This window comes from Diuraphis noxia, unplaced genomic scaffold (genome assembly GCF_037042655.1).
Source record: "Diuraphis noxia isolate RWA-SAM2 unplaced genomic scaffold, SU_Dnox_SAM2 contig0002, whole genome shotgun sequence".
NCBI classification, from domain to species: Eukaryota; Metazoa; Arthropoda; class Insecta; order Hemiptera; family Aphididae; genus Diuraphis; species Diuraphis noxia.
Window position 1 is genome coordinate 67,169,048 of NW_028301712.1, and position 16,376 is coordinate 67,185,423.

The 16,376-nt window shown below is 27.7% G+C and overlaps 1 protein-coding gene and 3 non-coding genes across 4 annotated transcripts; 3 read left to right on the forward strand and 1 right to left on the reverse strand.

Annotated features, from left to right (window-relative positions):
- The first annotated feature begins 9,710 nt into the window (after window positions 1-9,710).
- LOC149058823 (52 kDa repressor of the inhibitor of the protein kinase-like) lies at window positions 9,711-10,625 on the forward strand. Its single transcript, XM_089220186.1, has 2 exons — window positions 9,711-10,289; window positions 10,364-10,625. The coding sequence occupies exons 1-2, from the start codon at window positions 9,967-9,969 to the stop codon at window positions 10,548-10,550; spliced, it is 510 nt and encodes a 169-aa protein (XP_089076312.1). The 5' UTR covers window positions 9,711-9,966; the 3' UTR covers window positions 10,551-10,625.
- A 649-nt stretch (window positions 10,626-11,274) lies between these two features.
- Window positions 11,275-11,346, forward strand: TRNAQ-UUG (transfer RNA glutamine (anticodon UUG)). Its single transcript has one exon. It is a non-coding gene; the product is annotated as a tRNA-Gln (tRNA).
- Window positions 11,347-13,161: 1,815 nt separating this feature from the next.
- TRNAQ-UUG (transfer RNA glutamine (anticodon UUG)) lies at window positions 13,162-13,233 on the reverse strand. The gene has a single exon. It is a non-coding gene; the product is annotated as a tRNA-Gln (tRNA).
- Window positions 13,234-15,236: 2,003 nt separating this feature from the next.
- On the forward strand, window positions 15,237-15,308 carry TRNAQ-UUG (transfer RNA glutamine (anticodon UUG)). Its single transcript has one exon. It is a non-coding gene; the product is annotated as a tRNA-Gln (tRNA).
- The last annotated feature ends 1,068 nt before the right edge of the window (window positions 15,309-16,376 follow it).

A 16,376-nucleotide genomic window follows, 5' to 3' on the forward strand; every position in this document is an offset into this window, starting at 1 on the left:
ATTATAATCAGGGGTTAGAACTTGTTTTTTTTTTTTGGAAAATGCTTAGAAATGTCATCATTTGCAAAACGGATACACGAAAATGGTTTTTTGAGACCTAAATGAGAATCAGTCAGCGCCCTCGAATGTTGATAAAAAGGAATGCGAATATCACTGATACTAATACCCGTCATGGGTATAATATTAAACAATCATTTGCCAAAGAAAGACCGACGAAAAATATCATGATTTCCGTATATAGTGTATATAGACATGATCTATTATCGTAAGATACTCATTATTTCGGAAAACACTTTTTTGAAAATATTTTGTTTACATCAATTTAAGTTGATACAAAAAATTGATTTATTTTTGTTTATTGATATTATTATTATTTATTTAAATGCTTTATTCTCTTTTAAATAACAACATATATATTTTTAATTTCATGTTATATGGTGTACCTACAATATCATTCGGAATAGTTCAATTTATGAAGATCAAATTTACAGACGAGCAGTTTTAAGTTAGGTATAATAATATTTATTATTTAATATTAAGATGAGCGGAATAGTTTTCCAATAGTTCAGACCAACATTTTACAGTGTGTCTCTGTATCACTCCATTTTTCTCAACATGCACAATTATACCTAATCTAAGAACTCGTTTGAAATTTTGTCTTCATTGAAATTTTCCAAATAATATTCTGGTCCATACTATCAATTTTAAAAAAACGTGACCACCAAAATTTAAATTATTAAAAAATCATAACGATATTAAATATTAAAAACACGAAAATACTAAATATCATTCTCAGTGGAGAATGGAGGTGGTCTGGTATATTATACGCCTATAGGGTGTTATACATTTTGTGTTTACTGTCGCTAGTAATTTCAAAACCTTATGTATTTTCTTGAAATCTCTTAAAATCAGCTGAAAAATTATTCGAACGTCCTACACATTATTTATTATAATATTATGTGTCTTTCGAAGAACGGAAAACTTCAAAAACAATAGTTTGTTATCAACAGAGCTATCAGCAGGCTTTTGTGGCGTACTTTCATATCCTATAGGTACATAATATATTTGTATTCGCACATCTAATTAATATAATCATATAAATAAAACACATGTGTAATGAGTTGAGACTAATTGAGAACATTGGCAGACGAAAATATGTATTTCGAGTTAAAATACTATTTATTTTTCAACACTGATAGTTACGTGGAAAATAACTAGCTTAGTAGCTCGAAAAAGTTGAAAAATAGTTACGTAATGTCAAATGTCTTACTGCAGACTTTGTATCTTGATATTATTTTTAATATACCTACAATATAATGCATCGATATGGTAACGACACAACTTGGATTTATTTTTATCATAATAAATATTTTTTTCGAATTCGATATCAGAAACGTTAAGGATTTTATGTGCCCAACACATGTGCAACGTGGAGTAATGTTATAAATCCGAAAACATTTTCAAGTTTTTACGACTTTCCAAAGGATTAGATTTTCCTGGACCGTCTTGTGCTACAATACCCATTGTTTTGAAATGTCGATCCGTTTTTACGACCATCCATGGCCGTCGTTTTTATACGCCTCGCGTGCATATAAATATATGTACACTTATACGAGGGGAGCTTCTCTATATATCATTTACTAATACATAGTTACATATACACTATAGTACCTATATATCATTCGCTTATTTATTTCCAGTAAACGAAATCGTATATAAAAACATATATAAAATATCGCTTCGTGAATAATTATGGAAAATATTTTCCTGCCGTGAGAATTTTCTATGATTTTTTTTCTAAACTACCATGTCGTTCGGAGAAGACATGGATAAGTAACTTCTTACCTACATACATTATATAATATTATCACATTATTATATGAGGATACATTTAATATCATTATACACTAACAGGCAACATAACCATTCATCGTCTACGTTTATACGAGTACAATTATTATATTTACTTTTTATTTTGTAACAGCTACATAAAATGTGTTATTTTAAACATGAGTATTGTTATATCAGAATAATCACGATCAACAAAATTAATTTTGTTGCAGTTATTGTTATCCACTTGGGTATATTTTACATTTTTTTTGGTTCTATCAACTGAATTATGATTAACAATACCAAATAATATTTAACATATAACTGTTATGTTAAAGCTCACCTAGTTATTTTTTTTCCGTGAAACCGTTTTGACTCGACTTATCACACCTAATCATATTTTATTTCCCATAATGGTCGTTGTCTGAATGATGGCGTCTATGCGCGAGTTTCAAGTGTAAAAATTAAAAACAGCTAAACTAAACCTCACGTGTGCAGACAACTGATACTGTACACGCGAGTTTGATACAGGGACCTGAAGTAATCCGCTGGTATGATGAGTCGGACCCACTAACCGGCGCGGTTAAAACCAAGCGCATTACAGACAAAGCGTATTTTGTTTCGCTTGTTATACCTAGGTATCGAAATAAAAAAATAATATATATATAGACCCTGCTCAATTTGTATCACCGATTCAATTTGAAGCCGTTCGAACGCCAGTTGAAAAAAAAAGTGATGTCTAGATTTTAAAATTGTTATAATAATCCTAATATGATTTATTAAAATAATCGTTTTTGTATGTTACTATTTATTAATTAGTTATTACTATTGATGCCGTTGTGTTTTTGATTATTATTAGACATTAGTAACCATGTAAATTCAACGCTAGTGGAAAATTAGTTAATGTGCAAGCTTGTCAAGTTCGTGGCTATATTATATTATACAGGTATACTTTCGGTTTTTTTTCTTGTGATATGTTTTTATCGACATTTAAAGAAAAAAAAAATCAAATTTAAATAATACATAAATAACAAATAGTAAAACTATAAGTAACTCAAACCATTTTAAAATGTTTATCATTCACAGAAAATGCTAAAATAAACATTTAGTGAAAGTTCCAAGTATCTACGGATATTCGTTATCAGTACATAGATATCTATATGACTATATATAGGTGATTCTTATAACTGCAATGACGTCTTGCTGTTATCATTATGATACATTCAGAAATATTTAACTTTATAATAATTTATAGTATCGTATACGCCGATCACCGACGTACACAAATAAACGAACAAATTAATTATAAGCACTTTTATTGAACACTTTGACGTCCAGTGGCGATCGAGTCACACGATCACCACCTGGCTCTGACACTGGTGGTCAGCGGTAATCGAGTCACACGACTACCGCCAACTGACCCCTTTTCTGTCTTCACATATTCCTTAATATAAATTTTACAATCGAAACACTATCGGTAATATCGATATTGAGTTTAACCTAGTTACATTATACTTACTGACTAAGCTTAAAATTATACTAATTGTTATTGTATTACGCCATTACTTAATAATAGTTAATTGTTTTGGTATTTTACCAGTTGGCAGTTACATATGATTGTTTACTTAACCTAGTTAATAGTTCTAATTGTAATATTTTTTATATATTATGCATGATACAACAACAGTTATAATAATGATCGAAACGTCTTAAAATATTTTTTTAAGAATACACAAAAAAAATTAACTAAGGAGAAAATACTAAAAAATTAAACCCTAATTTCTTGTCAGGTGGCAGTGTGGCACTGCTGGGAGTCTTCCTTTTCTGTAATTAATGTTATTTTGTTATTTTGTCATCACACTTACTTATTATATAATCATTATACAGATTTTAAATTCACTATTAATAAAAAAAAAAAGAATAAAAGTTTAAAAAAAAAGAATACACAAATAGGACATCAATATTCAATATTGCTATCACTTACCTATACGATATACGCTCATCCAAATATCCAAGAATAGGTAATAGGTATTACTGTTTATATCTTTTATAAATATTAAAAAATATTCATAAATAAGTTTTAGGTAGTGTTCGTTATAACTTATAACAATAATAATGTCTGTATTAGGTACTTACTATACTTATAGTATATTTCGAGTTATAGTATCTAAAAGTGTCGATATATTATATATAATATATATATATCATATATATTATATACAAAAAAAGATTATGTTTGTTAGGTTAGCATTTCTCGACTATGGACTAATAAAAATAATTAGTTACATATAATAACATAAATCATCAAAATATTATCAAACATCAATTTATCTACGTTGGATTTTTATTACACATAACTAGAGAAGTGATAACGAGGTGTGTATTATCATCGTTCAATAATTTAAATTTAGAAATACGAGATTAGTTCAGAAATAATATTGATATTAGACGATTCTCTCTTTAAGATACTCTTACGATTTTTGATTTTTGATTATTTATTTAATTGTTTAATTGTATACCTATTTATATACTATTTTAAATAAATCTATGTAATTTATAAGTTTTTAAAAATAATATGTTTGTTAAATATAGTAAAGGTGTCGTATAATAATATATACATTGGAAAAGGAATACAATAGGCTGAAGACATATTACTTTAAATAGATTATATTTTTGAAATTTCCCAATAAAAATGTAATCAGACCATGTCAATACAATTGTAAAATTGACAGTTATTACATAGAAAATTATGTAACATTATTATTAGTCATATAGTAGTTTATACTTGAGTTATTTTTTATACATAAGACAAATTTGGAATATCTGGACTATTTAAATAATCTAAAATACCTTTTACCTAGGTATACAAATAAATTATATATAATATGAAAAAATATTGTATAGCCTCGTAGATATTAAATATATATATAAAGTTATAGCCAGTGCAGCGTGTCCATCATCTGATTTATCCTATTTCATAAATCTTAAACTACTTTGGTGACAGGTCGGAATTCCGATTCCAGTCGTAAACTTTAACGTAGTTTTATAATATACAGAATAATATGTATTCGACCCTCTGGCCAAGAGGGTTCATATATACGTTCAATTTTTGGATGGAAGAGGAGAAGTAACCATACATAATTCACGAGATGCTATCACGGAGCCATCTGACTCTTATAAGGGGGGCATTTTCGAAGGAAAAAAACGTCGTTTTTATTACCTACGTCGCACCGTAGTTGTCACTGCGGGCCCATAAAACGTGACCACTGCCTTAATTTTAGAACGCGCCATCTTGTAATTAAACTCTTAACGACACATTAAATCGAAATAAGTTGACAACATAAAGCCGAAGCGCATATATATATATATATATACAATATACATACACTGAAGAGATCTCCGTGATCGTAACTGCACTTTTCATTATATGTACACAAACTTACGAACGAGAGAGAATATCGTAACAATACACACATATTTATATATAATTAATAATTATACTATATACTATACAGTATCCAATATATTTGTTTAATATATATATAACTCCTTAAATGCATACATATCAACTTGACGAATTTGAAACACCAATTTATATATTAATGTGTGTTTTTCTAAATGTATTCGTTATGAAAATATATTATTGCCATACTTAGTAGCCGCTTTCGGAGTAATATTTTCATACTAAAAAATTAACTAGGTATATACACCCAAGTGAAGAGCTTTTTTTTATATAATTAATCTGAAAGCGTAAAACCGGTATCTATGGCCATATGTTAGGTATAGACTGTAGTTAAGTTTCTTTTTATAAATATGTATTTATATAATATATTTATATTTTAAATATATAATTAACTTGTATGAATATTACTAAACATGCAGGTGATATTTTATACAGTGTCGCTCTGGTCACAGCCGCTGGGCCGTATACCTATTCGATTAGGGCACTCAGTTTTTTTTTTTTATAGTGTCTTATAATTTTTTATTTAATTGCCCTGTTCCTGCTCTATGTATAGCTAAAAGAATCCATATAAAAAGTAAAGAATTTATCGAAATACTTGATCAAACCTGATTTTTAGGCTCAATAAGGCGCTTATTTTCCTTTAAATAATGCTATTCAATTCATTATGGGACCCCTTAAGAAAATTGATCCACAAGCCTTTGGTGTGCCAGGCTGATAAGAATTGTATATTTTATAAATTATAAACCTAATTCTAAGTAACTATAAAAGCTGATGATTAGATTTTTTTTTATGACGTGAACAATTTAATGCGGCGGGTGAAACCGTTAGTCGGGATCGTGAAGCTCATAATGCACGCATGCGTGTTAATCACGCGATGTGCGTAACGCTCGCATCCAGCGCATGCGTGCCGCGTGGAAAGTATTATACAAAGCGTAGACAACATCTAATACGCCTTTAATATAAAAAATAGTTTTTGATGTTTCAAATCTTGCAGGCGTCCCACGACACTACATTTTTTTTTTCTACCAATTTTACAAATTTTTTGATTTTATGAAGTCTATCGTCTTGGTATTGACCTATTCCATATCTAGCTCATATAATATAAGAGGCATTCAGTAAAGAGTATTAAACACTATTTTTTTGTTACACATTTAATATTATATTATCGACATGCATGTTATACGACGCATAAGAACTGCTCGACAGACATCTTCGTCAATCCTGAAATCACGTAACAGCACTAATAGCGGTGGCCTGATATAGTCGATAATTTATTTTTTTGAAAATCACCACGGTACAGCATGACGTGCCGTGGCAATACATTCAGGTACCTACAGCCATTTAAACGGTCGGGCCAGTGCAGAATCAGGCACACTCCTTCTAACCCGTAATAATTAGATAACTTTTGACAAAATTAATTTTTTTATTCGATCAGCTGTTGATGTATGATTATTATTCAGTTTCTTCTTTTTATGTATGTTGATAAAAACAATATTTTATAAGTACACGATAACACAGTATTTTCATCATTCCTCCGAATGATTTCGGTTGACGGTTGACACAGAGGCAATATCTAAAGAAATCCACTTTTTAATAGTTTTGTTTTTTAAATTCATCAATTAGAAATATATGTAAATGTATTGTATAATATTGTAAATTTGAATCGACTGGTGAAACAACCTGCGTCTTCAGGTATTTCCTTCATTAATTTAGGAATATATTATAATATATAGTTATTAGTTATAGAACATTGGAGCTATAAAAAGAATCAGTCATCCAAGTTGGTATTTATGCTCAAACAGTCAAACGTATATTTGTAGTCGTCGGATGAATAAACAATACTGGAATGGCTGGCACTGGTGGCAGTATCGTGATCCGTTCATGGTTTTTGAACTGAAAAAAGGCACCGAATACAATAATATTTATTTTAATATGTGATTCCTATACCTATAAATTTATTTATTTTTGATAGATATTCGATTATTTGGTATTTCTTTTGAAATTTCTATTAATTTCGGTATTTTATTCAAAGAAATAATCAGGTAAAAACATATACGTTTATTTGTTTACATAGTGTAAAATAACTTGATAGAATTTAAATTTTAAATACAAAAGATACGTAAAATAATTAATAATACATGTTAATTGTTCAATTACCCTTGGCTTTACCTATTTGTTATTTTTTTTATTATTATTTGAAATTGCTTGCCATAGTTACCCAAAACTTCAAAAGATATTGGGTTACTTAAGTGTGGCTGTAGTCTGTAAGTTGCGTCCCAATGTACCTATTTGATTTAAATTGCGTCCCGAGTATTTTCCTTCATACGTAAATTTCATCCCTGGTAGTAGCGCAATCAAGGGTGGTGTTTTGAGTGTCTGGACACCCACATTGAACCATATATTGGGAATACATTTTTCAATGAATATTAAAATATAGCAGTCATCTGAAATTTGGGGAACTATTGAGTAGGTACGCTATTGGTAGACACTCACCATCCTGGTTGCGTCACTGCAGCGCACAGGGCTATATTTACGCATGGAAAAAATAGACATTTTGTCCTGGGCCCACCGGTGACTAACACTGACTTTGTATCTAATACATATTTTTCAATTTATATATTATTATATTACATAATATGTATATAAAGCCCAATTAATTATTTTGTCTTGGGCCATATATTTGGTAAATCAGGCTCTGACTGCACAGATGTCTATTGACAATCGAGTCTCTCGATCACCAAACTCTGATCAATAATACATCTTCTGACACACACTATTTAAACACGCACAATAATTTAAAAGGTATAAAACTTTATTAACAATTTTATCCAACACTTTCACAGTGATTGCATCAAGCGCGCGATCACCACTGAAGAACCCCCATTTTCTATTAGTACTATTTCTTATATAATATATTTATTAATGTTTAACCTAGTTATATTCTGTTACATGTGCTAAAAACTTACTGACTAAGACTCACTACTATATATTGTTACTTACAGTGTTGTAAAAAATACTTTTAAAAAGTATTTAAGTAATTACTCAAATACTTATAAAATAAAGTATTTAAAATACCACCCAAATACTATCTATAGTAAAGTATTTGAGTATTACTCAAATACTTTTTAAAAGTATTTGACATAATTTTCAAATACAAAACAAAAAAATCAATTTAATTCTGAATCATTCATAATGTATTAATATATAATATTAATCGAACATTTGTGTGTTTCATTTTAAAAACATAATTTGTTCGAAATGCTTATCAGTCATATTAGTTCATTTTTTGGTGATTGTTGCACCACCAACACTAAACACTCTCTCTACTGACGCACTGCTAGGTAGTAGGTACCGATAACGTAATAACGTACCGTTGCGAATTGCGATCGTCGTCGACGATAAACAGACGGTTTCTCGGAGTAAAACATATTTAGCAGGGGCGCCCGCAGAGAGGGGCCAGTGGGTGCCATTGCACCCACTGACATTTTTTAATAAACAAAACAATTATTATATTATATTATAATATATTCAATTTTTTTTTCTGATTTTTTTTCTATAATCCAATAATTATCTAAGGTAAACTTTCACAGAATAATATTATGACCTTATGTCTCATGACGATATTTAGTATATTCTTATACACTGTGTCACTGTGTATGGTATAATAATTATTATTATATCTACTATCTAGACTATCTATTTATATTTAGATGTCTGAACAAAATATACGGGAAATGGGAATTACCACGCTCGATAATCGAGAATATTCGATAACAACTAACAAGTAACACTCTCCTCAGTCCTACTTCTCCCAGTGCATTACGATTAACGATACGTCGATACGTATTTATAGCTACTAGCTAGCGTCCAGTTCATTACTCATTGTTCATTACTAGTTATTGCGATTCACCTTGAATGTTAACTTATGACAATTTGACAATAAAGTAGGTTTTCAAGTTTAAATTACCGAGTTAAAGAGGTATTATAGTTGTTATAGTTATTAGTTCGTTATTCGGCTACAAAAATTATTATCATTATGAGTAATAAAAGAAAAGACTCAATATTGAGTTTTTTTCAAAAAAAAATTAAACCATTACCTGAGTCAGATGTTCCTTTGCTACAAAGAGATACAGACGAGATAGTAGAGTCACAAAACCTAATTTTGGTAAGTACTTACTCGAATACATATTTTATCATACCTATTATTATTAATTTTTAATTAAAAATATGCAAAAAATATATTATAATATGTAATTTTTTCTATAAATAAAAAACATATTTACAATAAATTAATATAAATAATATTTCATTAAATTTTATTCTATTAAAATATAAATAAATTTTAACTGAGTGATAAAAAATTAATACTAGCTATAAATATAAGATGATAAATGATTGGTAGGTGTCTGGTGTATTGATTATATATTGATAGTCAGGTGATTTAATTAAAAAAAAATTAAAATACAATTTTATAAGTTTTGTTACTAATCCTAATTCCTACATTTACTTTTGTATACTATTAAATATGTTTTTTTTTTTATAAACAAAGTGGTCTAGAGTTAAAAATACCACGAAGAGCTATCAGACAAACACAACGAGATAATTATCCAAGTAATAATATTAATGACTTTTTTAGACAATCTTTATTTATTCCCTACTTAGATTCCATAATAATGTCAATTAGTGATAGATTCTCTGATGAAAATTTAAAATCATTTTCATTATTTAATTTACACCCAAAAAAAATGATAAAAATGAATATTGAAGAGTTCAGTGAAGTAGTTAAATCTATCAATAACTTATATGGACCTCTTCTTGATAATTTTGAAGAAGAAGCAATAACTTGGTATGAAATATGGCTAAAAAAACCATGTGATCCAAATACACAAATAATTGATTTACTAGAAGAATCTAAATACTATCCTGCTGTAAATACAGCTTTACAAATAGCTATTACATTACCAGCAACTTCCTGTTCAGTTGAAAGAACCTTTAGGTACCTAACATATTATTATAAACCATATTTTGTATTGATTATTTAATATTGATTATAATTATTATCTATTTTAGTGCTTTGCGTCGTATCAAGACATGGGTAAGATCTACAATGTCCAATATGAGATTAAGCAGTTTGGCACTAATTCACATTCACAAAAATAGATTTGACGATACATTATTTTTTGAAAATCACAAAACCGATGTTATGAATCATTTTGGACTAAATGTCAGACGTTTATCATTATTATTTGATTCATAATTCATATAATATTATTAATAATTTTATAATTTTTTTCTATGTATTGTATTAGTTATGATTTATATTATTATACATTTGGAGTTATGTTTAGATAATAATATAAATATATGTAAAATATAGAACATGCATTTCAATTTGCACCCACTGAGCTGATTTCCTGCGGGCGCCCCTGATATTTAGTTAGGCTATTAATAGACGAAAACTAAAACCGATATCGAATTGTTCATAAATGATAAAATAAATAATAATATTATATTTATAATATTATTATAACATTATTATTATTTGACAATGAATAAAGAATTAAAGGAATAAAAAAAGTATTCAATAAAATAGTATTCAATACTAAAAAAATGTATTTAAAATACCGTTCAAACACTTCAAAAATAAAAATATTTTAAAAAGTATTCAATACGTAAAAAAGTATTTGAATACTTTTATTCAAATACTTTTACTCAAATACTTTTACTCAAATACTTTACAACACTGGTTACTTATTACAATATTAAAACCAAAATAAACAAAATAATAATAATTAAAATTTGAAATTCAACCGCTCCCACCAGTTCTAGAATGACTAAAATATAATAACAGTTTACCTATTGTCAAACTACATAGCTATAGTTGATAGTTTAGTTGATTTTTAATAAGTAATAACCAATTATGTCAGAAATAATATTTTATATTTGCTTAAGTATACTCATTTGATTAACGTTTACGTCGCGGTTCCATGGTGTAATGGTTAGCACTCTGGACTTTGAATCCAGCGATCCGAGTTCAAATCTCGGTGGAACCTTAGAAATTTTTGCAGTTTTTATATATTAATATTATTTCATATTTTGCTGGTTTTTGTTTTTATTCTTTTTAACATTTACGTCAATATCTGAAATAATATTTAATACTATAATCTTATAGAAGTAGAAAAATTTAATTTATATTTTTAAGTACATACAAAAAAGAAACACGTTGTCCATAACAACTGTCTAAGTGAACACTATTGATCTTGGTCATAAATCATAATCATAGCTCTGGAATAGTATCTAAATATGTGAGTAAAGTATTATATGATATTTAATATTTATATACTAAATCGTATTTAAAATTGTATTATTTAAAATTTAAATCATAGAATATTAAACGGTGATGGTATTATTTCACTCACCATTTATTAACAAAAAGTAATGGTTATATGAAAGTGTACTTAATCTAAATTACTTCTAGTTACATAAATTATTGTAATTATAATAAATAGGTACATTATAAGATTATTGACCACAGATTATACTTGTACGTATACGACCGTGGCCCACAGTCCTGCCAATCTCAACAAAAGCAGCGAAAATCCCCACATTTGTCGTGGACATATTTTATTACAAATTTTCAAATTTACAAATTTTATATGGTCTCAGCACATCTCATTGGCCTTTACTAAAATAAAATCATCCTCAACTATACTACTCATATTTTATAAAACACTTGTGAATTATCGTATATTATACGCGACACATTATAATATAGTATTAGACAGTAAATTATTCTAAAATAAATATATTCAGAACCATTATTAGTCATTGTAACTCGACAGTAATAATAATAATAAAAATGTGGACCATTTAGATTTTAGCACATAAATTTCATGAAATAAAGACAATATATCATATTCCTACAAAATAAGTAAGTTAGCGGCACATGGGTAGATATAAATATATATGTATCATAATAGTATCGTTATTTTTATTCATTTATAATAAATTATTCATTATACATTTATTATAATCAAAATATACAAAACACAAATAAAGTACGGATTTTATTGGACATAAATAGTAACTATATTATTTAAAATTAGGTACCTATGTATTGTTTTGTATTTATTTGTCACACAAAAAGTAGAGTCGCATTCTCTATCAAAAGATGGAAACAATCAATATCGACATAACGACATAATACAGATGAAAAATTTAAAAATATTAAAACTAATGACAAATCTTTACGATTTAATACAATAAGTATATGCGTGGTCACAGAACAAAAATACAATGAAAATAGAAACAAGAAGCCATCTATTAGTCGCACTTGAAAACTGGCAAATTATTGTAATATAAAATATAAAATTAGAGAACTGTGAAATGTTATCTGTTCTTAGTTAGATAGTGAGAAAGTAAAAATTTAGGTGGAATGTATTAGATAAGTTGAATGTGAGAAAATTAAATGAGTCAGTAAATAAGTGTTATTAATTAATTTTTGCTCCTCCCTTGACAATAATAGCTAAGTGCCGCCTATGGATTCATAAAATAAAAAAGACTGGTATTTATAATATTACTACAATTGATTATATTTAAAATTTATTATTATTTATTTAAAATATTTTTTAAATTGATTATGTTTTTAATTAGGTATATATTAAAATTGTATAAGAATAAATTAGTTAAAATATTTAAATTAGTCCTAATTAGTCCTAAAGGTCCTTAACTAGATAGAAAAAGTTCAGCAGAGTGCGTAACGCTAACTATAATATACTCTACACGTTAATAGGAAATTCTAAAAATAATCATGTGCACATATTTCAGAACTATGAATAAAGTTTTAAGTATATACCTTCAAAAATCATAGGTCCCACCGAGATTTGAACTCGGATCGCTGGATTCAAAGTCCAGAGTGCTAACCATTACACCATGGGACCTCGATGAATGGTATTCATAAAAGTTATTATTTGTGATAATATGAACAAAAAGTAAGTTAACTTAAAAAAGTTTTGGCAGATTACAGCTACGTGCTACATGCTACTGTCGTACACCTAACGCGTCACGACTACGTCGCGTAGATCAAATCGTATTGTAATTGGACATAACATTTATTGGTATAATACTATCATGTAATAACTGAGTTGCAACCGAGTAGATATATACCAATAATTTACTAAATCTGTGTGGCATAAATACTGTGACCATAAGTGTGTGTTCCGTTTAATAAGTAATAACGCACTACGCGAATATTTTATTATACATAATTTGTTTTTAGTTCTATCTTATAATTCCTAATGGATCTAAGAGTACGATTTCATAAAGGGAAAATTAGGTAACTGCTACCTCATACAGTAGGAGTTGAGTGTACCTCATAATTGAGTTTTACTTGTCATTATAATTTTAGATTCTGAACGAAGTAATGAATGTATTGGTTTTATACAATGATGTGTTTTTTTTTTGTCCGTCTACAGCATAACTAGTTGAAATAATGCTTCAATTTCAAACTTTGGGGGTGGTTTCTGATGTAAAAGTGAATATCCTTGGTGCATTATAGAAGTCAAAAGTTCCAACAGTTTTCAAAAAAATCGAGAAAAACAAAAAAAATCACCGAAAAACTGGAATTTTTACGCAAAACCAGTTTTCGAACAAATCGATTTTTTTATATGGTTGTAATTCAAAAACTAATCACTGTAAATACTTGAAATTTTCACCAAATGTTTATGTTAGTGCTATATAATATATACAGTTTAATTTTCAAAAAGTTTTGATTTTTTTTGAGTTATTTATAGACCACTGAAATTTTCGATTTTTATGAGAATTTTTTTTGAAGTGTCGGTAAAAAAATTTTAGATGACCAAAAAAACTTGAAAATTACAAGATTCTTTATGAGTTTTAGATTCTGAGCGGAGCAATGAATGTATTGATTTTACCATGATGTGTGTGTTTTTTTTTGTGTCTGTCATCACGTTTTGGGGCAGTAAAAATGTTTCGATTTTTGACTTTAGTACCTCGTTCGATCAGAAAGTGAATCTAGTACTTTGGGGGGGTCAAAAGTAAAAAATTCTTAATACTTTTCTAAATAATCGAGAAAAACAAACTAAAAATTAAGGGGAAAACGGGAAATTGTACGCACACTCATTTTTCGACAAAATCGATTTTGGTTTTTGATGTAACTATAAAACGAATGACCATAAATACATGCAATTTTCACCGAATGTTTATATAAGTACATTCTATCCACCATGCAATTTTCAAAAAATTTTGACTTAAGTTGAACTACTCATAGGCATTTGAAATTTTCGATCATTATTAGTTTTTTTTAAATTAATATCGATTAAAATTTATTTTTTGAGCAGAAAAGCTTGAAAATTTAATACAAGGCTCTTAACATATTGTTACAATAGCAGTTGAAAAATAAAAGAAATCCATATTTACAATTTTTTTTTATAAGCATTCAAAGTTTGAATTTTGACAAAATACGTAAAAATCACGAAAATTCACAAATTATTTTAAGCTAGAAATTCATAAAAAATTTTCTTTTTAAATCTAAGATTTCAAAATTTAATACAAGATTCCTTACAAGTTTTTCAATCTTTATCACAAATAAAAATTCCACCTGAAATTCAAATTACATTTTTATGAGCATTTGAAATTTAAATTTTTACAACATTGGACTTTCACTTTTAGCGATTTCCTTATTTTGGTGTAACTCTAAAACAAATGACCGCAGATACTTGAAATTTTAACTGAATGTTTATACAGGCATTTTCTATATTTGGTATGTTATCAATTGTTCACCAGATTTAATTTCGTTGAAATTAGTAGGTACCTATACTACCTGCATAATAATGGTTATTACAAGTTGACTATAACCAAACGTTTTAAATATATTATTCCTTTTTATATTGAAACAATTACGTTTTATATCAACGTGCAACGTGGCCCCATGGTGTAACGGTTAGCACTCTGGACTTTGAATCCAGCGATCCGAGTTCAAATCTCGGTGGGACCTATGATTTTTGTACACCAGAATAAATTCTTCATAGTTTGGCGATCTCAATCAAACATAAAATACTTTTTTCTTTTAATTCCATACGTTTTCATTTAAAGGTCTACAATAATAAACATTGATTGTAATTATTATATTTTACGAATTTTTTTTTGTTTTGTTTTTGTATTTGTTGAATGTTGAATGTGTTCCCAATTTCTTAAGTTTTACTAATGCATGAAAAAAATATCCTAAACTAAAATATTAAAATGCGTTGTTAATTTTATGATTTAATGAAGTAGGTATGTATAATCAATTCAAAAACCATTAAACGTTAAGTTAATATTTGTGTTATCTATTCGTATTTATTTCTACATTTACGGAGTCTTATTTTTTTTCGAACTATCTTTATAGATAAGTTTTAGTTGGGTTTCCAACTAAATTCTTCTCGTCACATGAAATCAAATGTTTATTTTGAATAAAAAATAACTAATATTAAAATTTATATAGAACGCTTTTCACAGAATAGTTGTATAATTTTTAATTACTTCAATAAAATTCAATCTATGTATAGAAAAACTTTTGGCTATGGCCTATTTTCTGTGTTCAATAATATTTATGGTTGTTATTATTTTAAATCAAATTTCTGAGTATGTATATTGTATATATATAAATATTTAAAAAAATGATAAAAATTATACTAAATTAACTTAAGTTAATAAGTTAACTAAAAATGTTCATAGGTATACCTTTTAACTTAACTGAGTTAAACAAAAATTAGGCTAACTGTTAACGTTAAACTTTTTAAAATGCTTCGCTTAAACGGCATAAACTTAATTCAATTAAAAATTATCATTAACATGCCCAGGCTTGGTGACTGGTCACTAATAGTATATTCTAGTATAACAAGTGCGACACATGTGACCAAACATGTGTTGAGATATTGCCATGTTGGGAATTTGGATTTCAGCCACCCGCAGTTCATAAAACAAATTATTCCATTTTCATATTATATTCATCAAAATTGTTTGTGAAAAACTTTTATGTCTTTATTCATAAATTAATGAAAAAACGCTGTCTACTAATTTTATG

Bases quoted from the DNA above. Each gene is read 5' to 3' on its own strand.
- LOC149058823 (XM_089220186.1), top strand. From the start codon at position 9,967: ATGTCAATTAGTGATAGATTCTCTGATGAAAATTTAAAATCATTTTCA. The intron at 10,290-10,363 runs GTACCTAACATA...TATCTATTTTAG, and splicing joins TCAGTTGAAAGAACCTTTAG to TGCTTTGCGTCGTATCAAGA.